General features: G+C 37.8%; 1 protein-coding gene across 2 annotated transcripts in view; it reads right to left on the reverse strand.

Moving 5' to 3' along the window:
- si:dkey-22o22.2 overlaps positions 1–27,786 on the reverse strand; it is a 304,899-nt gene that overhangs the window by 40,706 nt on the left and 236,407 nt on the right. For both annotated transcript variants that reach the window (XM_087287665.1, XM_087287664.1), the window contains exons 13-18: positions 16,956–17,205; positions 12,289–12,416; positions 12,020–12,206; positions 8,588–8,731; positions 3,563–3,846; positions 1,542–3,159 (exon numbers count right to left, since the gene is read on the reverse strand). In XM_087287665.1, the coding sequence (XP_087143791.1) occupies positions 1,542–3,159; positions 3,563–3,846; positions 8,588–8,731; positions 12,020–12,206; positions 12,289–12,416; positions 16,956–17,205 (2,611 nt within the window). The remainder of the gene's footprint in view (positions 1–1,541; positions 3,160–3,562; positions 3,847–8,587; positions 8,732–12,019; positions 12,207–12,288; positions 12,417–16,955; positions 17,206–27,786) is intronic.

A 27,786-nucleotide genomic window follows, 5' to 3' on the forward strand; every position in this document is an offset into this window, starting at 1 on the left:
GAGCATTCATTTTCACGAGTTTTTTCCTTGCGCATTTTATTTTAGCTGCTAATTTATTCAGCGTTGTGATTATTTATTATGTCTTTAAGGATGTAATGATACTGTAGTGCAAAAATCTGTTTATCGGGAGTCACTTGAAATTATGCCTTGAAATTAATCAAACTTTTTATTTTTACATATATTTTCACTTTGGAAATCCTCTATGTGGGTTAACACAGCTATGGAACGGAGTGCACATTTTACAAGATAACACGTTATCATTTGCCAGTAATATGCCAATACTCTAATATTTACTCAATGCTATAACGGAGCACCTACATGTACTGTAACAGCAACTGCAACAGTAAAGCTTGCTATTGTCTGACAGTGAAAAGTGGACTTTTTTAAGCCCTTTTAAAGATTTAATGGCTTGAAACTGTTCAACAGAAAACAACAACAGGTTAAAAAGACTAGTAGTTTACTACGTTAAAATAAAGGCTTTGCTAAATAATTCTGGATAAATAAGTCCTGGATTTTCAGATGGCTACTGTTCTTACATGTGTATTGATTGCAGACACAATTTTACATATTACTTATGATATACATAAACAATGCATATCTAATTTTTTGTCATTCATTCATTTTCTTTTCAGTTTAGTCCCTTTATTAATTTGGGGTTGCCACAGCGGAATGAACCGCCAACTTATCCAGCATGTGTTTTTATTCGCAGCGGATGCTCTTCCAGCTGCAACCGATCTCTAGGAAACATCCATACACACTCATTCAAACTCATACACTACGGACAATTTAGCCTACCTAATTTACCTATGCCGCATGTCTTTGGACTGTGGGGGAAACTAGAGCACTCGGAGGAAACCCGCACAAACGCAGGGAGAACATGCAAACTCCACACAGAAATGTCAAGTAACCCAGCCGAGGCTCGAACCAGAGACCTTCTTGCTGTGAGGCGACAGTACTACCGACTGCACCACTGCGTCACCCTAATTTTTTGTCTTCAATGGAAAAGCTATATTAAGACTGTTTTATTTAATTTTAAGTTAGAACATTTTGTATGAATAAATTTTTACAATATTTAATTAAATCAAATTTTTTAGTCGACAAAAAAATCTTATGAAATTAAACTAAAACTTAGACTAAAACTAAAATGATTCAGAAGACTAAAATATGACTAAAACTAAAATAGAATATTAGTCAAAAGACCAAAACTCAATCAAAATTTGCTGTCAAAATGAAAACTGATGCTATTGCTAAATAAATATGATAACGTTTACAAAAAGTACAATGGTATAACCAAAGTATTTGATATATAAACTTTAGCGTTACCCTTGTATTTTGAAACTTTCAAGAACCTTGTAGTACCAAGTAAATATGCTAAATAAATTTGGTAACACTTATAATAATACCATGGAACCCTGGTGTTTTGAACATGTAATATCATAGTATTTTTAAACACCATAGAGTATTATGTGTGAGACATGTAAATACCAAAGTCAGTGCATTTTACCATAGTAGCAAGATTATGACATTGCTTTGGAGCATACCTTGTATGTTGTATACTATGAACTCGCTGTGTCCAGGCGCATGAGGATGGTCATTTTTATCTCCAATTATGACGGTAAGTGTGCTGGTGGAGCTCATTGGAGGAGAGCCACTGTCAATCATCAGGATGGGGAGAAGATACTGTTTCTGCTGCTCCCGGTCAAAGCTGCGAAGAGCAGTAATCATTGCACTGCCGTTCCTCATATCAGTCAAGTTGAAATTGGTAACATCAGAGGTCAGCATCAGCAGACGGATAGAAAAAGGCCCTCCGTTGGATGATGTGTCTCGGTCAATCGCATGCAAAAGAGTAGATGTGTCATTCATGTGAATAACTTGTGGTGCAATAGTGTTCTCCCACACGATGGGCCGATATGGAGCCTCAAACTCTGGTCCATTGTCATTGACATCCTGTACAGTCACTAGTACAATGGCAGAGCCAGTCAAAGCAGGGCTCCCCATGTCTGTGGCCAGGATCATGAGCCTATGTTGGGCCACCTTCTCCCTGTCTAGAGAGTCAGCTACTACAACCCAACCACTCTTATCCACCAGGAACTGCTGAAAGGGGTCAGATTCTGGGGCAATACTGTATGTGAATCTCCCATTTTGACCAGAGTCCAGATCCATGGCTGTCACCTGTGCCACGATGGTGCCCACAGGGACATCTTCAAACATAGATCCTGCCTCGTAAAACTGTGGGAAAAAGACTGGAGCGTGATCATTGGAGTCTTCCACCTGAATGATGCAATAGGCCAGACTGAAGAAGTCAGCATCTTCCACTTTGACTGTCAAGTTGAACGTACGCTCATGTGGTTTCTCAAAGTCAATCTTTTTCTTCAGCCTCACTATACCACGGCGGTTCACTTTGTCAGTCTCTATGAAGAACTTGCGGTCTTCATCTCCACCAATGATGCTGAACGTCATTACTGAATTTTCACCTTCATCACCGTCTGTGGCAGCTACTACCATTACCTCACTGTTGATGTCCAAGTTTTCTGACATGGAGGCCATGTAGACCCTTTGAGTGAACACTGGAGGATGGTCATTCACATCGGAAATTACAATAGTGGCAGTTCCTGTTCCCGAAAGTCCTCCTCCGTCACGAGCTTCCACCACAACAAGATATCGATCCACCACTTCCCGATCTAAAGAACGCAGGACGGTATAGATGGTGCCAGTGGTTGGGTTGATGGAAAAAAGGTTGAGATTTATCTCATTGCGCACATTCTGCACAATTCTGTAGGTGAGGATGGCATTCTTGCCAGCTTTTGGATCATCTAGATCAGTGGCCCGCATTTCCATGATGGAGGTGTCGGCTGGTGAGTTCTCAGGCACATGACCCAAAAAGCAATTGTCTGTTGCACACAGGAAGACAGGAGCATTGTCATTGATATCCTGCACATCGACTAGAACATCAGCAAACCCGGTAAGACCTGCTCCATTCTCATCTGTGGCAAGTACGAGGAATTGCCAGGCCGAGCGAACTTCACGATCTAATCGTCGTTGGGCGAAGATCCTACCATTAATCTCATCTATGGTGAATTCGCTACCAGCTCCCTGCCCGTGTAGAGAATAGCGCACTGCACGCTGGTCCGCCTCCTGATCTGGATCTGTGGCTGAAACCTGCGAGAGGCACAGATGGGAAAAAACAGGCATGCATATTAGAATTCAACACACTATTCACGGAACACATGAGGCAATTAAAAGTTAATAGACGCAGCAAAGAAATGCTGATGGTTCTCTCCGCCTCTTTTCCGGTATGTTTATTCAAAACCTTTGAAGTCTATTTTTACACTGACAACACAATAGACAGCAATATTGAGACACACTAGATGAGAATTAAAACCATGGAAGGGTGTGCCAAAATATTGATTCAAATAGGCTTCCTTTTTTCTTTCTAAGCTTTAAACTACATGAGCACATTAATAAATATTGTACATCACTTCAGGAAATCCTAATATGGAACTGCAACAAGTTGCATTGACAACATTACTGCAATTGTTTGATGTCTGCTTTGACCTCTCACCTCTAGCACAAGAACTGGAAGCTCTGTAAGTTCCTCCATGACGCTGGCATGGTACTCAGTCTGAGTGAAAAGGGGTGCCTCATCATTCTGGTTGATGACATTAATGACGACCATTGTTTGGTTTTCCCACTTTCCATCCGACGCGACCAGCCGTAACTCGTAGCGCTGCACCTGCTCATAGTCTGGCCGCTGGGCAATGAATATCGTGCCAACCTCTGGCTCCACATCGAACGTGCCCATTGTGTTCCCGGAGGTAATCTGGTACCGCAGTTTGGCATTGGCACCTGTTTGGGGGGTTTGGGAAGTGTTAGCATACTAGGAAGTGTTAAGCTTGGCTGAGCTGGATGAAAAAGAGAATGTCAGCATTAATCTGTGCTCATTTGATGAGGATTACATAAAGGACAAGGCGGCTCTAATGCACACAGGCATGATATGATTGTGCTTAAATACGGAAATCAACATACATATAAACACAATACAGTATGTCACAAACAAACTGTGCATCATTTTCAACATAACACACAGATGATACTTGATCAAATCATAATTAAACGAATCCTATTTGACTTTTTAAATGTGATAGTTTTGATTTGAAATTGAAAATGTATCTTATTTTAATCAATCATTAAATTTTTCCCTCTTCTGCTGCTCTCCGGTTTGACCCCGACTTGATTTACCCACCATGGTACACTGTAGCGAGGACAAGGATTTAGTTTTGTGCCATCTCTGTTTACCAGTCCGGATCAGATTCTATGAGACAAACACCATCTGGGCGTGATGTGTGAGGATTTCATTAGAACGTGTCACGCTCATCCTGGCTACGGCCATCACGGATATGAAGTGTGATGTGCTGCGACACTTGCTGAGGGGAGCTCTAGTAATTTTGCCAAAAGCAAGCTTTCTTAATGACCAGCCAGGCCATATGGCGGCCCTCCCTACAGCGGCACCATGGGCCAACCAGGTTAAACCTAACTACTGTGATCTATAGGATGGTCACAGCCGATGAAAGACAGCTGAAAGTCTTGAAGACCTTGTGCTCAATCGGCTGTTGAAGAAAGTTCGGCATGTTTTACATATTCCATCTTGGAAATCAGTCTGGAGTTTAATGAACAGCTCAAAGAGGGCACTGCTAATCAGCTTTAGGAAACACTTAACAGGACCATAAAATTCCTCCTCTCCTCCAAATCAGCTCCTAATTATTCCAATTCCCCATTTTCATCCCCAGCGTAATAAGAAATATTGCATTTTAATGGCGATCTCATTCATTGTGCCTTCCAAAGCAGGACGGGGACAGAGGGACATCAAGCTTCGATTTGCATTCCCCTTCATGACAGTCGTGAGATATTAGCTGTCGCTCGGCTCCGGACTGTCCATCCAGCCGTGGCAGGTCAAGTCACCCTTCTCACCTCCACAACGGTGCGGGCGCCTCATCGTTAATGAGCTATCAGACACCTGCACATCTCCATCCCGCTGCCCCTGTCTCCTTCACCGCAGCCTGCTTGTTGACACGGCTCCACGCCACAGCTAATTTGTCATGCATATGTAACAGGTGAAGCCGCACCGCCGTGAGAGGCATTGCGCTCCCGCCTGTTTGTTTATGTTGACAGATGAGCCCAAGTCGCCATGCCCTGATGGAAATCAGACCGAGATCAGGTGGAAGAATGGTGTCACTGAGATGTGTGGAGGTGACAGCCTGGAATATTCTACAGGCGGAGGATGAGAAATGAGGGGGTGGGCAGACAGGCAGGCTGCCACGCTACATTGGACGGATAGGTGATTTGTCCAAGCCTGTCGTGTCCAGATTAACAGGGCCGACTCTATGGCTGTCGGAGTTCCAAAACTCACAAAATCAACACTAGCAGTCACTCAGTAATCCAGAATATGCTAATTCAACTGACCACAGAGAGCTCGCTAGGCTAATTCAAAGCTGCTCATGCATTCACATGGCTTCTGCTGCTAAGGCGATGTTTTCAGGCAGATCATCTGAAGGATACGGGGCTCTCTAAAGACATAAATAAAACATTTACTAAACAGCCAAGTTTCATTCCTGAGGTCAAACAATGCATAGCATTAGGGTAAAGTACACTGTCAGCAATGCTCGCGCACATGCTAATTTTGCCATCTTGTATATTACATGGACAAAAATACACAGGCTGCTTTCTGTAAAATAATGTAATGGTGATGGTTACATCATTGCAAAGTCTGTACACTACTGAAATAAACATGAACTCCCTGCAATTTCAGCTTGCCCTTGAGGGGTTCTGCATACTTTGGTAACAATACCAAAGTAAGCTGCTGTGTTGAGCGGTTAAGACAACAAAACTGCATGTTGTCCTCTCTTCGCCTGTCTGTGTTATCTTAAAAATGCAGTTTGTGGAAAATGTGAAATTCTCTTAACATTTGCTCATCCTCATGTTGTTGTGAACACAGACTTTTATAGTTAAAGTGACAGATTACACAACAATATATTCTGTCATCATACCTTCCAGTTAAAGGTCCCATTAATTAAAATAAAGTTTTTTAGATGTTGGTATTAGTACCGTTAGTTTTTAAGATAGCTATAAGAGTAGCGTGCTCCAAAATATAAAACTCGTATAAACATGGAAAGCTTATGCCTGAATGGATCAATGATTTTTTTCACATCATCTCATACTTCAGTTTCTCATCACATCTTGACCAATCAAATGCTTTCTAGTTACTGACATGCCCCGACCCCTTTCAATACAATTCTCAATAGCTTTCATTTGATGCGCTTAACCACTCTCACTGGCAGAGCAGTAATAAAACAAAACGATATTGTTTTTTTTTTTAAGTGGAGAAGCAATGCTATGTACTTATTTTTTAGTTTGTATGTTTAGTTAAGATTACATCAAACATTGAATAAAAATGCACATTTCAAAGCACTTCACAATGTTGGTAACAAGTTGCCAATGACTTCCATAGTATTTTTTGCTAATATGAAAGTCTGTGGTTAAATGATCTGTCTGGTTACCAGATCTTTTTTGTGCTCAACAGAAGAAGTGAATTTATACAGGTTTGGAACTACTTTAAAGTGAGTAAATGTTTATGTTTGGCTAAACTTTCCCTTTGATCAAATTATTATTTAAAATAAAATAACCAATAACATTTTATGTGTAATAGAGGCCAGCAAGTGAAGTGCTATGCCGGTTAACTTCACTCCTCTGACCTCAAATGGTGCTCTAGCGACAGACGTTAGAGGCTATGGCCTTTAGCCTCTTTGTTAGAGCAACCGACTATCACGCAAAGAATTGCTGGTTTGATTTTTAGCTCAGACAGGGTTGGGCGCAGTAGGACCAATGGGTTACTCAAGTATTTTAGTTCATCTAGCTTTCTTATTGCCAAGGAGATACATTTCTCATTTTACTTGATGTACTAAAATAATTCACAACAAAATAATAAATTGCCTAAACATACACAACTGTACAAAAAAGTAAACAAAAAGTATGACAGAATCTCGTTGATATTAAAATAACATGGTTGTGTATTTGTATCAAATATTTGTAAAAAATTACATAAAATATAAACTTCCTCATTCAGTAACATTGAAATCCAGTTTTATGGCTCTGATGTGGAGCTAATTCTTTATATTGTTCTTTTAGAGAGGACTAAAGGTGATAAAAGTTCATGCTTTTATCAGCAGCAGGGTGGATTACTGTAATGGACTCCTCACTGGCCCTCCTAAAAAGGCTGCCAGAAATCTGACCAGAACCAGGAAATCAGAGCACATCACATCTGTCCTCAGGCCTTACACTGGCTCCCAGTTACATTCAGAATAGATTTTAATTTATTATTACTTGTCTATAAATCACTAAATGGCCTAAAACATCAATGCATTAAGATCTGCTCATTAAAAACAAACCTAGCTGATCACTACGCCCCAAGCTGCTGGAATCGGCTTCCAGAAATGATCAGATGTGCTCCAACATTAGGCACGTTCAAATCAAGACTGAAAACACATCTGTTTAGCTGCGCCTTTACTGAATGAGCACTGTGCTACATCTGACAGATCACACTATTGGGTCTTTCTTTTCTTTTTCATTTTTTTAAATCTGTTTTTCACACTTTAATCTGTTTTGATCATTTTTATTCTTTGTTTTTATTTTATTATACTTCTCTTTTTTTTATACCTGTTTATGCAAAGCACTTTAAATTACCATTGTGTATGAAATGTGCTATATAAATAAACTTGCATTGGCTTTGTATGATCAAAATCGCTCATTCTGAAATACAAAAATGTTCTTTTGTGTTATACAGAATAAAAAAGAAATTACAGATGGCATGAGTGTGAATAAATAATGACAGAGTTTTCATTTTTGGAGAAAACATTCTGTTTTCTTTGTTAGCAGATGGAAAGATTTGAAAGTTTTGTTATTTGACTGACACACAACAGAGGGAGGAATCCGTGTAGCTTGTTTAATACACTTGTTATTTTCCTTCTCATTTAATCTCTGGTTAAGCCACCAAGTAAAGGCTCCCAAGAGTTTTGTCAAAAATATGCCATTATACACGACTTTTATCATTTCTGTATATATATTTCAAAAGGGCAGAGCCGCATATCCCGATCCATTTAAAAATCTCAATGGCTGTTTGCCTAGGCTCTCAGATGCCGTGCATCTCATGTAAATTTCTACACAAAATCTTTCACACATGGGTTTACTTCCATCATTAAAGAAGGCCTGCTACTTATTTAATTCTTTTTCTTGAAGACAACAAAGAAAAACAAATCAAAGAGACAAACATCAAATGGGGTGCTGAAATTGTTACTCCCACATTCACCGCAGAGATTTGCTAACAAGCTCAGCACAAACAGAAGCGAATTTTCCACCTAGATTTATTTCGCTCAATATCTTTTTGCAGCCCCTCCTTCTCCTTCTCCGTCAAAAGTATCAGTGGGCTGTCAGATACAAACCAAACAAACAAATCTAAAGCAGCAAAACTAAAGACAAGTGATAGAACCGCCTAAATAATATATATGACATGCCTACATACAACAGAAAAAATTACCTTCATCTTCATCGTTAGCTGTAACAGTAATGACCACGAAGCCCACTTCCTTGTCTTCCTCCACGCTGATCTCATAAACCGGCTGAGAAAAAGCTGGAACGTTGTCATTAACATCCGTGACAAAAACCCTCACGTAGGCTGTGTCTATGGGGCAGAAGAGGTGTGTATTACTTCCAGAATACATTAATGTAATAAGTATCTCAAGAGGAAAGACGTTCCTTATGGATAATTAATTCATAAATCAAACCAAGATGCAACAACAAAACAAAAACAAGTCATTGGCATTCATTGTATAGTGACGATTAATTAACAATTAATTATTCATTAATTATCGTCAAAGCACAAATGAACATGCCTATAAACTATATGTTTAAACTGCAGTGAAAAAGCTTGGCGTTTGTAAGACTATTTTAATTAAAAAGTATCATTAAGGGTTCATTTATTTCATGAAAAAATAATATCATGAAACATTATTAAAATATTTAAATGAGCTGTTATGTATTTCTGATCGCAAATTTTTCAGCATCCTTCATAAATGATTTTAATTTGCTCACTCTTTCTTATTTTTCAAATGAACACTCTCCTTTTGTTGAAAATAGACTGAATTTACAACTTAGAATTAAATTAGGAATTTTATCATTTTTTTAATCCATCTTAAAACTGAAAAATTGGAAAACGTTTAGCATAGCCTTAGCTTAGCATAGACTATTGAATCAGATTAGACTGTTAGCATCTCACTCAAAAATGACCAAAGACATTCAATAATTTTCCTATTTAAAGCTTACCTGTAGTTACATTCTGTATTGTAGTTACACTAAGACCGATGGAAAACTAAAAGTTGCTATTTTCTAGGCTGATATGGCTATAGGAACTATACCAGGGGTGTCCAAACTCGGTCCTGGAGGACCGCTGTCCTGGAGAGTTTAGCTCTGACCTTAATCAAACCCACCTGAACTTGCTAATTAAGCTCTTAATAGATAAACTAGAAACTTCCTGACAGGTGTGTTGTAGCAAGTTGGAGATAAACTACCCAGGACACCAGCCCTCCAGGACCAAGTTTGGACACCCCTGAACTATATACTCTCATGCTAGCACATCAAAGGACTTTAGCTGTGTATTCATGTTTTAGATTAGGGTTGTCATGATACTGGAATTCGATATCAATTGGTACTGGAATTATAGAAATGGTTTTTCCTACTAACATTTGAGTGATGTCGAGCATTTTTAAACAGCAATGAATTTGCCTTTGTGTTCACAGGCTCAATGACTGGCCATGAAGGTCATCAGTTCACCGAACTCACCGCTGTTTACTGAGTATAAACACAGATACAGGGACACTGGAACATTTTAAAGATGCAAAGATCGGCTGGTCTGTTTATAAAGCACTCCAGTGTCCCTGTATCTGTGGTTACACTAAGTATTCAGTGGTGAGTTCGGCTTCACGGCCAATCACAGTCATTTCCGTTGAGCATGTGAACACCAAGGCTGTTTCTCAGTATGCATTCTTCATCTATCTTGTGTCCTTGTGTTCTTGTGTAGCACCATAATCAACCACCAAAGTTCAGTTTCAAAACTCAAGATCGCAAGAATAAAGGATGCATGAAAGTCCCCGGATGTGTTCTTAATATCGAGGATGCACCGATGCAGAAATGATTGCTAAACTTTCTTTCGAGAAGTGCTGGAAGTCATTGCGGATGAATAAAGGAGGTGGGAACTGCAGCATTTTATATCTGTTTATTACTAAAGTTCAGAAATATAACTTATTTATATCAGGAGTTTCCCCAATATAGACGGTGGAAGTAAACATTAACATCTTTAAACATTAAATCTTTATAAAGGCATAAACACATTAAGGGTGTTTATTTGCTAAAATTATCATTAAAATCTGTTTTATTTCTATTGTGCAAAGTATTTTTAAGGTTTTTGTGCATGGTATATACAGTTGAAGTTAGAATTATTAGCCCTTCTTTGAATTTTTTACTTTTTAAAATATTTAGTTGTTTAACAGAGCAAGGAAATTTTCGCAGTATGTCTGATAATATTTTTTCTTCTGAAGAAAGTCTTATTTGTTTTATTTTGGCTAGAATAAAAGTAAAAAGTAAAAAAAAGTAAAAAAAAAAAAAACATTTTAAGGTCAAAATTATTAGCCCCTTTGAGCTTTTTTCCCCGATATTTTATAGAACAAAGCATCATTATACAACAACTTGCCTAATTACCCTAAACTGCCTAGTTAACCTAATTAACCTAGTTAAGCCTTTAAGTGTCACTTTAAACTGTATAGAAGTGTCTTCTAAAAAGATAGTAAAATTATTTACTATAATCAAGGCAAAGATAAAATAAATCAGTTACTATAAAAAAGTTAGTATAACTATTAAGTTTAAAAAAAAGTGTTGAATAAATCTTCTCTCCGTTAAACAGAAAATTGTGGAAAAAAATTAACAGAGTGTCTAATTATTTTGACTACAACTGTATATTTAAAAGGGGAAAAACAACAAATCATTGTATGAATGCTGTAAAGTTTAAATAATTTCAGTTAAAAATGCATGAAGGTCATTGCATGTTCTCTGCGTTCGTGGAATTGAAAAAGAGCCAATGGCAAATCAGCGATGTTTAAGAACGTGCTCAACAGCGCTCAAACGTTAGCGAGAAATGGTCGTTTTTTTAAATTTCAGTACCGATTGGTATCGAATTTCAGTATCGTGACAACACTAGTTCAGATAGATATTTCAGGATATGGACCTAATTAAATATTTTCTAAATCATCTCTAACAAATGTCCCCATGCTTGCAAGGTAATTTTTTTTCTAAATAAATGCTAATGGTTTAATCTGACTCAGGGCTCTATGCTAAGCTAAGCTAAAAGTGATCCCGACAGACCCAGAGATTGACTGAATGGATAAAAAAAAAATGGTAAAACTCAACTCTTTAACTCTAGGGGAATTGTAAAAATGAGCATTTTTTAATGTGGAGTGTTTCTTTAAAGTTGAAAACAGTTATATTTTTCCTGAATCTTTGATGAATATGAGTTTAATTGATGCATGTTTGCAAAATCAAACTATTAACTTCTAAAAAAACTCTTACAGACTGCAGAGTTTTTAACAAACTTATTTCGCTGTTATGAAAACATATTTACAAGACTGTAGTCTTCTTAGAAAGCATTAATGAGAAACTATTATTTGTGAAAACTTGTAATGATTTATTCCATAAAATGTATTAAACATCTTAATGGCTGTTTAATATTGCAACTGTGGACTTATTGTATTAAACGTGGCCTATATTACACACAAATCCCTAGGACGGCATTAGTTCTTCATTAGGCATGACTCATTGAAGTCTTAATGAATGGAGTTCATGCTGGAGGCTGCTGTGGCCCGTCTTTAATTGGTGGAGGGGGAAACCAAGGGATGAAGAAGACACGCTTGATTGATCACACCTGTGTTGGGTTGGCCCTGCTGACCGGGTCGGGCAGATTCGGAGCTGTCCTGAGACTGGACTTCGATCAAGTACGAGCCTTTCTGCTCACGGTCGAAGGTGGCCCGCGTGTGGATGATGCCTGTGTAGGAATTAATGCTGAAGAACTGCGAGTCACCGCTTTGGTCCTTCAGAATGATGTAGTTAATCTGAGAAGAGAAAGAGGATTTCGAAAAGACCTTGTTGCAAAGGTCAAACAGACATGGGTTATAGAGCTGAAACGAGGCTCACCATGCCATGAAGACCAGAGTCTAGATCGGTGGCTGAGACCTGAGCGACTGATGTGCCAATTTCTGCCCCTTCTGGAACTGTTGCTTCATACGTGGACGACATGAAGAAGGGAACATTGTCATTCACATCTGGAGAAAAAAAAAGATGAAGAGGAGATTAGATTAATAACAAGCATGCTTTTACAGTACATGTAAATACAAGTTTCAAAAATGTATACAAATAGAAGGATACTTTAATTGCAAGAGATGAGACCTGCAAGCAATTGACCCTCTTTTTTTTCTTCTTTTTTTAACTATATTCAATATTTTTTAGACTTCTTTCTTCAGATCATCATTTATCCTCTTTCTCATTACTTTATTAATGGTATTATTTGAATTGGTAATTCATATTTTAAATCATTTTGAGCAGTAAATAAAGTTAAAACATTAGCTAATTTAGGAATGTTCAGTTGACGTGTCTTTATCCCTATCTTTGTCTGTCAAAACCACATTTTCAGGAGCTACCAAACCAGGTATAGGTCATGAAGACCTCTTTAGTGGAACTGCAGGGCCTGATGACTGGAAACAACTGTTCCTATTGTTATTTGCTGTGTGTTAATTATGTCTAAAGGGATTTTGCTACTGTTGTATGTGTTAATTCTGTTTAAACTGATTTCCTTTTTGTGCAAGATAGACTTTGTGTAGTAAGAAGCTGCAGTTTGGATGCACTGTAGATTGTACCAGTTTTTAACCAGTTTTGATAAGACAGCTTAAAATACTTCTTCCTCTGACAGGATGGTCATTTTTGGGTTAAAATGGTTGGTCCCCCTACAAGACGTTTTAAATATTTACCACAATCCCATGAACTGTCTGTATCTACTTGTGTAGCATTTAATATTTTGCATTTGAAGCAAATGAGAAAAGGCAGACTAATTGTTTATAAGTTGGATTCACACTGGTTTATTATTGTTAAACAAAACTAAAACGATTATTAAAATATATTCTGATATAAAAACATAAATTCAATAAAAAATCTAAATATTTATGATAAAATCTCATATAAAAAGGGTTAGCTGTAAAATAATTTTTGAAAAAGATATTTTAGCTAGACTAAAAAAGATTTTTATTAAAAAAAGATTAAAGTAAAGAAAAACGAAAAATAAAGTTCAAATAAAATTGTGCTGACTTCATAAAATTAATGAAAAAAAACACAAATATAAAAAATTTTAACTGTAAAATTTTAGCTGTCAGGAGTCCAGTCACTAGTCCGGTCTTGTCTAGTATGTTGTGCTCAGCCTTGAGTTTTCTCCAGTGAGCACTCATATTTCCTGTCTGTCTTCATCTTTGTATGAGCGTCGTCATGGCTGCGCTCGGGCCATGGTCTAGGCGAAGTCAGGATGTGCTCTCTCGTCCTGGTGTGTGTTGTTTTGTCTTTGTTTTGTTTTGTTAATGTTTGCCCCCTCTGGGTTGTTTTATTTACATTTTATTTTCATAATAAAAACCCATATTATTTGCTGCACTTGAGTCCTCACTCCTTACTCCTTTGGTTTGATTTAGGTCGTGGTCAGCATCTAAGGACATTGTTATTTTGACGTCCAATAATGACATCAAATGACATTGATATTTGGTTGATTTTAGGTTGTGTTGAAAAGTGACTAAAATCCAACATAAAGGCCAACATCCTAAACCAATAACATACTGACGTCAAATACTGATATTTATTCGTGAGGTATAGCAACCAAAATCCAACATCTGATAGACATCATAGTGGTAACTTCCACACGACGTCAAGCTGTAACATCATTAGACATTGATATTTGGTTGATATTACATTGGATGTTGGGCATTGTCGTCTGCCTGACATTGGGCTTTGAAGTTACTTAATTTTCGTTTCCAAATAGTAATTCAATGTCCCCATGACGTTGGGGTACAAAGTCGTGTTGACATCCTGTACCTGCAGGAAAAGTACAACAGCGATTCTTTATCTCAATAGATAAAGCATCTAAAAAAATCTCAATAATTTGCTAAATTAAGTTTGGTCTCATTTTAATAAAAACTGCAAGAATTTCACGAAAAAGATTAAGAATTTTTTTCATACTTTATTCACTGTGATCAAGTTTGGTGTGTGGTTCTACATGTCCAAGCTAAACATTACTCTTTACATCCGTACTCTTTGATTATGTGCAGTAAAGTTTTAATGTGTGGAATCACTTAATGTAGGTTTATTGTTTGGATTCTTCTCAGTTCAGGGATTTCAGTCTCTCTAAACTTGTTTTTCCATGGGTTTATTGTCTCCTTCTCCTTCTATTTCAATCTCTATTTTCCTCTTAATTAATGTTGATGTGGTCTCAAGTGCTGTGCGTTGGTGCCAAAGCTCTTTACTATTCCTATTACACACACACACACACACACACACACACACACACACACACACACACACACACACACGATCCGCCTTCGCCTGTCACACACTCATCAGCGATCTGCATTTCCACGTACACTTGATGACAGCAGAGAACACTTTTGTGTACAAATGCACAATGGAGGCTAAATGAGCTATGCAGAAAGGGGGGAAAAAAACATTAGCATCAGCGCCTCAAACACAATCAGCGGATCAGATCAGACACTGCTGTGCTTCTGAGAAACCGCGCTGGCATGAAATGCTGATTGGTAAACTACCGCAAATGTGTTTACCTCTCCGAGGGCACACAGGCAGCATGGAACCCGTTGTCGAGGAGTATTTGTAGTTTGCTAGTGAGACATGTCAACATGGACTATTATCAGTGTGTCAGATGTTTGATATTTTTGTTCTCTTTCTTTCTCTTTGTATTGCACTAAATAAGTACCGCCAGGGTTTTAGAGTGATTTCTGGACATGGTAATATATTTGTAGACAGATGCTGCTCTTTTGAACTTTCTATAGATTATTTTTGCTTAAATGAATTCAGCCTGGCGGTTCATTCCGCTATGGCAACCCCTGAATAATAAAGGGACTAAGTCAAAATGAAAATGAATGAATGAATGAATTTATGAATTCAGCCTTGGTAAGTGTAAGAGACTTCATTCAAAAACATTAATAACGTCTCTTTAATTGTATGTGCCTGTCTGTATCTCTCTCTTTCTCTTTCTCTTTCTCTCTCTCTCTCTCTCTCTCTCTCTCTGAGATTGTAGTTGTTTCAATTTTAGGGTTTGTTTAGTGTTTGGATGATTTCGTATATGTGACATCCAGCAAATTAGTGACCTTTTTTTGTCATTGCCCGCTGAGAGCACCCTTCTGACAGACAATTATTCTGGATTCTGACTTATTCTCCCTACAATGCTTTATTGGGATATATAATTCATTTAGGTATATCTAACGTCAATATTTGGTAGGAGTCATCTGTTATTTTCTCCAGATCAAATAAATTTGACTGCAATGTGAATTTTTTATTCACAAAAATGATTTTTTATAAATTGAAAGCATTTTGTTAAAATAAATTGGCAAAATATGGGTGAAATTGTGCTCCACTGTCATTTATTATAACCAATAACTTTTTTTGCAAAAAGGAAAAACAAAAACAATTATTTATTATAAAAAAAATATTATTATTTTGCTTACATAAAACCTAGAGTTAAGGAGGATAGTGGCAAAGCATAAAGGTTTATAACTACAATTAAAAACTATTTCATGGCTGTAGTGTGATATCTAAAACCATTAAAATATATTCTGAGATAAATACATAAATAAAACAAACAAAAAAATCAATAAAAACATAAAATGAATTAAAAAATAATAAAAAGTTAAGATAAAAAACATGCCAGGTACTTTACTTTAAAATGAAAGTGACAAAAATGAAAAATAAGTAAACATTTATGCAGACAAAAAAATTAAGGACAAAAACTTTAAGTAAACATTAAGTAAAATTTAATTTAAGACAAAAAGTAAACTATAAACACTACAATATTTACTAAAAAGACTACTGCAAAACAGCTATATTCTTAGTGAGAAACAATGAAAAAAATGAAACAAATACATTAATTTATCATAAAAAATAATAATTTGTTTTTGCATATTCATAAAACTTAGCGTTAAGGAAGATTTAAAGATAAAGATTTATAAAAATAAAGATTTATAGTAACAATTAATTACTATTTCATGGCTGCACTTTGATCTCTAAATAGAGTGTTTTTATGATTCCTATTGTAAAATGCCAAACATGATTTTTGGTATATAAACTATTGTTACACTGAAGGACATTTTAGTGGGTTTTGACATGTAATTTTGTCTTGATTTTAGAATGAAAAAATTAAATGGGGCACATTCTAATATACAAGAATAAATAAAAATTTTGAAAAAACACTTGCATTTTTTTTGCAACTTATTTTTAATTATCTAAAGAACGAACCATTGGTAAACAATAACTTGTCTACTTACAGCAACTTACCTAATTAACCTAATTAAGCCTTTAAATGTCACTTTAAGCTGAATAATAGTTTCTTGAAAAAATATCTAGTAAAAAATAATGTACTGTGATTGTGGCAAAGATAAAAAAAATCTGTTTATTAAAACTATTATATTTAGAAATGTGCAGAAAAAAAAACAGAAACTGGGAAAAAACATACAGGGGGGGCTAATAAATCAGGAGGGTTAATAATTCTGACTTTAACTGTATATCAACTGTAATTTACAGAAGATAAGTGTATATTTCACCTGTAATGTTGACATAGACAGTGGTGAAGGAAGCCAGCGGTACAGCCGCCACATTCTGTACACGAACCCGGAGCGTAAAGAAACCGGTGGTCTCGTAGTCCAGATTCTCTGCCACCAGTATAGAAGCAGAACCGTCCCTCCGGTTAGGCTTGATGTAGAAGCGCACAGGCATGTTGGTCTCAGGAACCTGACCTTCCTCCAGGTTATACGTCACCCTCGGGTCACCGAGAGGAGATGTTGCCTTGATGGTCTGCGGCGGGAAAAAAAAGAGCTTTAGGTTTGCTGATAAAAAATTAAAGTATACTGCCTTCACTGTGAAATATAAGACCTTACAAAATGTATGAGCAGAGATATAAGCAGCAACATTTTGATATGCATTTCTGATTTGCGTTTATGTTTGTAGTTTGGTAGATACTGTTTGGCTGTGTGATGCAACACTTGGTTAGATTTTCTCATTCCAAAATACATATTAAAGATGTAAAGACCTCTTCCCAAAGCTCTAACAGGATAATTAGCCTTATTTGTTAGAAAGCATTTAAAAATCAGCAGAAGTGTCCTTTAAGTGCCTGCTGACTGCAGCGTGTGAATACATTAGACACGGTTCAGCTATAATCCATCCAATTGCTCTTCGAACTGATATTGACAGTTATGGAGTAACTTACTGCAGCAGAAGTTTCCGGAGTTCTTCCTCCTTAGAGAATAGCATTTATGTTGTATTCAATTACAAACCAAATGGACTCTTAAGAAAGAGTACCACTGAGTTCATGAAAATACACAAAGAAATTATCTAAATGCCAGTTGATAACAGGGCCTAGACTGAAGTTACTGTCATGTTACGGAAACAAATCTATTTTAGGACAATCATTTAGGAAGATTTAGGACAATCATTCAATTTACTTTGCTGTTAAAGGATTGGTTCATTAAAAAAAAAAAAAGAAAATTCTGTTATATATCACTCAGAACACACTCATCCTCATCTTTAGAACACAAATTAAGATATTAAAAGAGCTCTCTGGCCCTAAACATTCCTGTTTTCTGTTCCTTTTCTTAGACTTGTGACCAGGGCCAGATTAAAAACACATTGAGCAGATCCAATGGACCCCTTTTATTTATTTATTTATTTATTGCATATTTTATATATACAAAAGTATAGATGCAGTATATATTGTTGTTGTTGTTATTATTATTAATTTTTTACTAATCAATATTATCATCTTATATTCCACCCTTTGATTTATATTTGATTATTATACATCTATTTTTTTTCTATTTTATTAAAACAGGCCTGCAAGAAGGCTATATATAACTAAGTAATGACATAATATTAAATCAGCAAAACAAAAAACATTTGCAATGCTTCCTAAATAAGTGCTTTATAATAAACATTTTAAATAGGAGTTTAACTTTAAAACTTTTCTTTAGAACTTTAGCTGACTATAAATTCCTAATGTTAGGATATCTTTAAAATCCATGCTTAATATCCAAAATGTTGTGGTCTTCTGAGTTACTGAAAGCTAGCATACTTATTTTATTAATATATTTTTTTACATTAGATATATTGTATGATGAAAGCCAGCACCAATATTTCATTGCTCCATATTTTTACAGCTGTTTTCATAAAAGGGGCAAAGTAAACATTCATAAAAAGTTTGCTTTTTAACTGGATAAGTTAGACTTACTTTAAAGCATAACCAAGAGTATTTACTTGAAATACACACTCCGCACATTGTGAAAACTGCTTGTGCAGGCTATTTGATGTGTTTGCACACTGTCTCTGTTATATTGTGTGATAGAAGGATTGTCCGGTGCGCGCCGTTTTTTTGAGTCCAGTTGTAACCACCACACGGCAGAGACTGCGCCTCAGTTATCAGTCCATTAAGCACCTATCTCAGCTTCTGTTACTACATGTACAAGTTAATCAATAGTCATGACTGTTTGAATTTTATTTTATGTTCTACAATGAGCTTGGTTAGTCTACCTTTGACTGGTCGGTTCTCAAGGTAGTGCTGAAATAAGGGATTGTCCTGGGAAATTTGGGGCATCTGATCACCCTTATGGTTGACTAAAACAGGGTTATTCAATATTCCGATTGGGCTACAGCCATTCCGAGCCCCAGTTATAGCATCAGCATCACTGTTATCGAACAGCAGTGAACCGAAAGGAATACTTCACATGATCGACCAATGAAAGCATAACGCAAAGAGGCGTTTCCGGTATCATAGCACAAATGAATTCTTCAGCCAATCAAGGGCTCTTTTCTTCCGTGGGCCCTAGTGCTTCAGCCCCACCTAGCCCTTATGTTAATCAGACCCTGCTTGTGACCATTGCAGTCTCTGGAGGATGAGGGACCTCTCTGATTTCATCCAACATATCTTATTTTGAGTTTGTAAAGATGACCGAATGAACAATAATGGAATTTTCATTTTTTTGGTTGAAATAATCCTTTAACTTGCAAATGTGAGGGGACTCGAACTAGCCACCAGGCATCCTCTGGTTCCTCTTGTACAAAAGCCACAATACACAGTTTTTTATTGTTGTGTGCAATGCAAATGGACCACATTAGAAGTGCAATGCCACAATCTCAAAGTCATTGTTTATCTGGTTTCAGCCAAAACCATGAGCATAGTGCTTGGACACAAGACACAGAGCTAATGTTGGCTCGGAAAATCCATTAATACAGCTGGAACTTGTCTGCAAGGGGAATTTTTAGCTGACTAAAACACGTTTAACCCAAAACACCATCAACCAAACGACACTATAAAGCAAACAAAACATTCCAATGACCATACAGACAACGGCCCAGCAGAGCCAACAGTCAAAGTCAAAGACCTAAACCATGTATGGTCATCCAGAACAATAAATCCTTGGCATCCAGCAAAGGTTATAAAACTTAGAAGACGGCAGAGAAAAAGGGTGAAAAGGTAGAGCGAAATCAAAGTGCAAAAGAGAAAGTGAGAGAGGGACGGAGAAATGCCATGTTACAGAAGGAGAACTCAGAGAACATGGGTCCAGTCAGCCATTAAATCAACCCTGGCCATGATTGTGAGAGCATCCACCCACCGCAGCACAGAAAACAAGCACCTTAAAAGCTCTGTGGCTTTTGCTTCCTGCTTTTAAGTGTAGGCATCGCAATCCGGTGCATGTCCCCCAACAGAAATGACCTATTCAGTAAACTTATTTGCCAGAGTCACTTTGACAGAGCTCCTCTAACTTTCCTGACCTTTCCTTCTCTCACAGTTCCTCTGTGACTTAAAACTGATGCAGATTTCAGAAAGTGTGTCTAAAAAGCAACATTATACAATATACAGCTCTTGAAAAAATGAAGAGGTCCCTTCAAAGTTATTAATGGTTATTATTAGGTTCATGCTTTGCAGAAAATGTTTATTTGTTTTATTTGTTTTATTTTTTCATAAAAATGCAGAAATGCTCACTGTGATGTTCAAGAAACCAGTCTGAGACGATTTGCCCTATATGACAGGGCGCGTTATCCTGCTGGAAGTAGCCATCAGAAGATGGGTACACTGTGGTCATGAAGGGATGGACATGGTCAGCAACAATACTCAGGTAGGCTGTGGCATTGACATGATGCTCAATTGGTACTCATGGGCCCAAAGTGTGCCAAGAAAATATCTCTCACACCATTACACCACCACCACCAGCCATTGATACAAGGCAGAATGGATCCAATGCCTCATGTTGTTGACGCTCAATTCTGACCCTACCATCTGAATGTTGCAGCAGAAATAGAGACTCATCAGACCAGGCAATGTTTATCTAATCTTCTCTTGTCCAATTTTGGTGAGCTTGTGCAAATTGTAGCCTCAGTTTCCTGTTCTTAGCTGACAGGAACCGGTGGGGTCTTCTGCTGCTGTAGCCCACAGAACATCCCCTTACTGGAGAAATTCTCTTTTTCTTATTCTCTGTAAACCCTAGAAATGGTAGATCAGTAGATCAACAGTTTCTAAAATACTCAGACCACCCTGTCTGTCACCAACAACCATGCCACGTTTAAAGTCTCTTAAACCACCTTTCGTCCCCATTCTGATGCTCGGTTTGAACTGCAGCAGATCGTCTGGTCCATGTCTACATGCCTAAATAAAATGAGTTGCTGCCATGTGATTGGCTGATTAGGAATTTGTTAACAAGCATTTGGACACGTGTACCTAATAAAATGGCCGAAACGTGTATTTGCGAATGTGATACTGGGTGTAAAATTATTCTGAATTTTTAAACAAATTATTATTCCAGTTAAAGTAAATCATAATCAGTCGGGTCTGCACGCTGAATTAATGTTGGCACTTAAGCAGTTAACAAGCTAAAATAGTGTAAAATGAAATTCATAACTTGTAAGGCCTGAAACATCAAATAGTCACTCACACACTCTCTAAACAGCATAATTTACACCTAGGGGACATCAAAAAGCTCTCAGAAGTAACCTAGGCTAGTGCTCATGTCCAATGGGACATTTTACCTTGACTTCAAAGCCTTCATTTCAACTAATTCATTATGTAGTTGACATTTTTCCAAAGTGACTTACAGTGCAGTGCAGTTTCTACAGGTCAATCCACCTGGAGTAAACAGAAGTTAAGTGTTTTGATCAAGAGTACAAATTCACCGTTCTTGGATTTGAACCTTTAATTTTCGACCTATTTTGTTGGTTAACAACTCGTGGGGTTCAACTGTTTACACTATTCAAAGTTCCCCCATTGAACAGAGCAGAAAACTGGTCAACTTTTAAATCCCAACCTGTCCAATCTTCCCTCCAAGAGTTTATTAGCAGATGTCTCTCAGGCTTGATGAGAACGGTGCTCTCATTATCCACACACACGAACAAGGCCCTTTAAATTACATCCTCAAGGTTGCAATTACTGCTTTTGAAAATGTGTTAATTAGCATTCCTTGAGATAATACCACAATGAGCTGACTGATATTTAAATTTTTAATTAGTTAGACAGAGAGACAGATAGATAGATGAAGGAGAAAGGCGAGGGGGGGAGTGAGAGCGAGAAATGAATAGCAGCACTCGACGCACAACAAGGCTACTCAGTGTTGCTAATGAATGCATTATACTGTTTAACAAGCCTAATTTGTATTTAGAGTTCTGAGGATGAATTAGCATGAAGCCTCCCAATGCACAGAACAGATTTGAACAGCCAGTTGCTACAGTTATTTCACATGAGGGACTTTGTACTGTATTCGGAAAGTTGAAGAGAAAGAGGGATCGACGGTAATTGTTGTAAAGCGCTTTGTTTTTCAAGTCATATTAAAGGGGAACACTGATGTTAGAGTTCGGGCGTCTGCGTGGGCGTCCAAGTGAGGGAAATAAGAGGCACACTGCAGGAAAGATAAAGAAAACGGGGTTATTTGTCCAATTGTCAAGGTGCGTTCCATTAACAAAGGCGGTGATTGCATCTGAATACTTGTGTGACCTGTGTTTTGAAACCCCTCGACTGCAATTATAATCATTCCATCCGACTCAAAGAAGTGCGGAGGGGGCGAGCAGCTTGAAAATAAGAGCAGCTGAATGTATGAAAAGATACTCAAATGCAACGGAGAGCAGGAAGGGAGGTGATAAAAAGCTCTGAGGAACAACACTTATCTTGTTTTCTGACTGAAGAGACACTGAAGGTGACCTCCAGGTACATCCCCCATTAGTAGAGCTATGAGAGTGGGCAGAAACGCACAGATCTGCTCTGACACACTGCCCTCAGGACCATCACCTTCATGCACATGGTGGCGAGCTACTAACACAAGCGCAGACATGAAGAAACTACTAAATCAGAGGCTGAGACTATAAGTGACTTGGAGAAGATATACAGCTCATCTAATTTATGCCCTGTTGAATTTCCACACTAGTCAAAGTGAATTAGGCTATTTAGTGCAGGTTAAGTTAAGTGATCAGTCATGGAATATTGCAATTCGTTAATTTAGCAGATACTTTTATCCGATAGATGTATCCAAGAATGACAACACCTATGTAATATAATGTTCCATCAGTTCACTAGCATGGACCATGCCACACTTTGTGCTAGACTTTATTTTAGGGATGGTAAGGGAACAGTGGGATGAAGGAGAAGGGAAGCAAGAGGATAAACAGTGAACAGGTAGGTAGGTTAATCAAGGATCCTACGATGAATATTTTAGAAGAGTGATTGGACCCCCCGATTCAACCTAGGAGGGAAGAAAGGGTTATAGAATTGTTAATGGGAAGCAAGGAAATAGAGGGAGGGAGGGTGGGTTCGAGAGAACAAGAAGAATAGTGCTACACAGCTGCTCTGCCTTAAATAAGTTTAAGGGAGTAGGTGATTGGTTAAGGAGGCAAAATGAGGCATGGTTCCACTGCCAAACCTTTGTAAACAAGTTAACTCTATTTAATGTAAGATATTATTTTTACTAACATGAACAAAACATTCATTCATTCATTCATTTTCCTTTGGCTTAGTCCCTTATTTATCAGCGGTCGCTACAGAGGAATGAATTGCCAAGTATTCCAGGATGCTTTTTACACAGCGGATGGCCTTCTAGACACAATTCAGTACTTGAGAACACCCATACATTCTCTTATTCACACACACTCATACACTACCAATTTTAGCTTACCCAATTCACATATAGTGCATGTCTTTGGACTGTGGAGGGAACCGCAGCACCCGGAGGAAACCAACTCCAACATAGGGACACCATGCAAACTCCACACAGAAATGCCAACTGACTCGAGTCGAGATTCAAACCAGCGACCTATTTGCTGTGAGGCGACAGTGCTAACCAATGTGCTAACTAATGTTATTAGTCCTTGAAAACTATAAGTCCATTCAATTATGTCAACAAGCATATATTTGGATAATAATAACTAGGGATGTAACGGTATCAGAATTTCACGGTACAGTAATACCTCGGTATGAATGTCACGGTACAGTATTTATTGAATCATTTACAGGAAAAAACAAAACTTATGAAAATACTCCAAAAAAGTGCCAAAAGTGTCAATGACATACAATTTAGCCATCTATCTGTAAGCTTTGAAACAGGAACTTCAATTTTAATAACAAAAAAATATTAAACCATGTAAAAAAAATAAAGTTTCAATTTAGTATTGTTGAAAACTCATCACATTTAACATTTAATCACTCACTCACTTAGATAGAGATGGGTTTAAAGGAAAACTATCAAATAAATATAATCTGGTAAAAGCTGGTATCTCTGGGCATTTACAATGTCCCCTGCAACAGAAAAAAAAAACCTCTCATTTGGGACTGAGGTTTCTGGGACAAGAGAGATATGACTTGGCCCAGGTTGACAGCAGTGGGTAACGTTGTGCATTGTCTTTCCCCCACTTGAGAGGACAAACCATGAGTAAGATAGAGGTCTCATGTCTGCATCAATCTGAACAGTGTGCTGACAACACCGCTATTCAGTACGCGCGCGACAACACAGCTGATAAGAACTCGCGCGACAACACCGTTATTCAGTACGCGCGCGGCGACAACACCCGTTTTCCAGCTCTTTTACATCCCCGCTTCTAGCAGCACACTCCATTTCCGCATTACTGGATCTGTAGCGACAACAGACCGCAAGGGATGATGGTCAAGCATGGGCTGATGGGAATTGTAGTTTTCGCTACCTCCCGTTCGCTTCATTCGCCTGAGCAAATTTTCTCAGAAGACCTATAGTTTTACCGAGTCATGCGACTTCGGTAATATGGAAAAAAATTAATATTGCGGTATGACGGTATTTACAATACCGTTACATCCCTAATAATAACCCAGCAGTATATGTTGAACTCTTATTTATAGATGCTGTATTGTTCAATTATAGTTCATGATAGTAAATACATCAACTAACACTAATGGAACCTTTTGTAAAGTGTGACCAAAATAACATGTCAAATCTACATTGTTAATAGTATAGCAAAGCATAAAGCTAACAGTAGTCCCTTTCAAAACAAGCAGTTTTTTTTGTTGGTTTTGTATTGTTTGGACATCTAAAAATTCAGTAAAAGGTACAAATCAAATAAATTCTTCATACAGAACACCAGATTGCTTGCATTCCTACTTGAATTCACCCACAAAAGTTTGCAATCACTGGTAAATTTGACTGCACTTCAATCACAAGCTTCTAGAAGGAAAATGTATGGAGGTTTTGCAATTAATTTAGCATGATGAACATGGCTGAGCAAGGGTATTTAGTTAGTTGTATAAAAGAAAATAATCAACAAACTAATTTGAATCTTGTTATGCAACATAGGTTCATTCTGAAAACGTACCACTATATACATTCCTGGAGATCACCAAATATGTCCCTGGAAATATGGTTTTTTGCAGTTTTTGTTTTTGCGGATCCCCCAGTGGCAGCTGTGTATGCTTTTTGAGATCTCAAATTTCTCTTGCGAGTGTCATTTGCACCTGCTGTTCTTGTGTAAATCCACCAGAGGCCACTATCTACTGACTGACCCACCCTCCTCCTTTCCTAAACCCAACCAATAGTGTTTTCAAAAGCACCGATTAACCCGCTGACCCACTTCCCTAAACCCAACTGTCAGTTTTCAAAAGCAATTCAGAAAAACAAAAGCCCTCGCCTGAGTTTTACCATGTTTTCACATTTTACCACATTCTCACCCTGTTAATTACTTGTTTATTTTAGTTTTTGGCTTCTGTTTTTGTCTAACCCGCTTTCAGGAACTGTTCTTCACCGGACTTGAACCCCATTGTCATAGTCAACTCTTCTCTGCGTCTGAAGTCTGCCAACATACATGGCGAGCTACTGGACAAACTGGTAACAGCAGTAAAGTCGTCCATACGGAGGTAAGCTGTCAGCTGGTAAGTATGAAAAAAAACAACGCCATACTGACCCGTAGCTGTAAGAATTAATTCTTAAGCTGCTTTTCTCCTCCTAACCGGAAGGAGGTGCTCTTCTCACTTTTCACACACCAGAGTCTAATTTCTATGCACCCTCCAGAACAGTTGATGGCACCACTTTCCTGCCATCTGCTGTGTGCCACCACTCAAGCCAGATTAGAAAGACCTGTGCTTTGCCTTATATAAGTTTGTGCATAACTAGCTAGATTGTTCAGTCTTGAGCCATTATTGCCCGGTGATCTCCTGATTCTCTTGAGAAGCTAAGTGAAACTTTATTGTTGTGTTTTTTGACCCTTGTGTCTGTTTTGTTTTGCATGTTCACTGGAAGCTCCGCTTCAGTCATTTTTGTTGTACTTTTTAATCTATTTTTTAGCTTTCTTTTTTTTTCAGTTAGCTCAGCTGGAAAAAGTCCAACATAGGCTCATTCTGAAATAGTAGCCCTATATATGTTTCTGGAGACCGCAAATTATGTAGCCAGAGGAACAAATGGCTGCATTTTTTTTTTAAACGAACGCTATGGAGCCGTATGACGCCATTCCTTTTCGTGCTTACCAGCTGATTGCTTACCTCCGTGTGGGCAACTTTCCCGCTGTTACCAGTTTGTCCAGCCTCACGAGGAAACGTAAGTATTTTACGTTTTGTCAGTTTAGTGGCTAATTCGAGTTGAGTCATACAAAAATGTACGATTTTTAAAAAGAAGGCGTGGCACCCAACCTCACCCCTAAACCCAACCGTCATTGGGTGATGGGCAAATCGTACTAAATTGTACAAATTAGATCGTATGAACTCATACGAATTAGCCATTAAATCAAAAAGTTACGAACTGCCGTGAGATTGCGTTCATTTGTCCAGTTAGATCATCATGTGTGTTGGTGGACTTAAGATGCAGAGATGAGTTTACCACGATGATGGGGTTCGAGTTTGGTAAAAACCAGTTCCAGAAAGCAGGTAAGACAAAAGGAAAGCCAAAAAATTAAATAAAATAAACAAGTAAATAACAGGGTGAAAATGTGGTAAAATTTGAAAACTGTAAAAATCCGACAAGGGCTTTTGTTTGTTTGTTTGTTTGTTTGGTTTTGGGCAGTGGGTGGGCAGGTCAATCGATAAAATTGGTTAGGTTTAGGGAAGGAGGAGGGTGGGTCAGTTGATTAGACGGTCAGTGTCAGTCACTCAGTCAGTCAAACAGTCAGTCAACAGCGGCCTCTGGTGGGTTTATGCAAAAACAGCAAATGGAAATGGCACTTGCGAGAGAAATGTGACACATGAAAAAGCATACACGGTAACATTCGTTTTAAAGACAAGATGCAGCCATAATTACTTCTGGCTACATATTTCACGATTTCCAAAAATGTATATAGGGCCACGTTTTCAGAATGTGCCTATGTTGACAAATTTGAATCTTGTTGTGTTAAACGAAAATGGCTTTTCAACAAACCACTTGATGTCACCTGCACTTGCTGTCACTACATTGAAATTACTAGACCAAATAAAACACAACATACGACTCTCAGCCTTGAATTGGCAACAGGTACATATATTAAATGTAGAGATGGCAGATCAAAACACATTTCGAGAGCTGTGATCTCATATCCTGTATTAAAAAAAGAACATATCTCTTTATAAAATCAGAAATAACACTGAGCCCACAGCACAAAAGAACTGGAAGAGACTAAATAAATAAATAAAGGAGCTTGTGAGAGGGCGCTTCAAAAAAAAAAAAAAAACATGTCTGGATGATAAGATGGGTAATGGCACTCCCAGCAAAATGAGCACAGCCTGAGGTGCCATGAAATTAGCAATAATTAGAAATCATCTCATTACGCTGCAATGGCATCAGAAAAAAAAAGCTGATCTGCGATGCCTTGGGGTAACTCTTATTCAGCGCCCGTCATAAAGTATGCGCTCACATTGGACAATGTGCCCTAGAAAGTGACAGTTTTACTTACAACAAGCCCTTTCTACTTACAGACTTCATG

This window comes from Danio rerio, chromosome 16 (assembly GCF_052040795.2).
Source record: "Danio rerio strain M-AB ecotype USA chromosome 16, GRCz13ab, whole genome shotgun sequence".
NCBI lineage: Eukaryota > Metazoa > Chordata > Actinopteri > Cypriniformes > Danionidae > Danio > Danio rerio.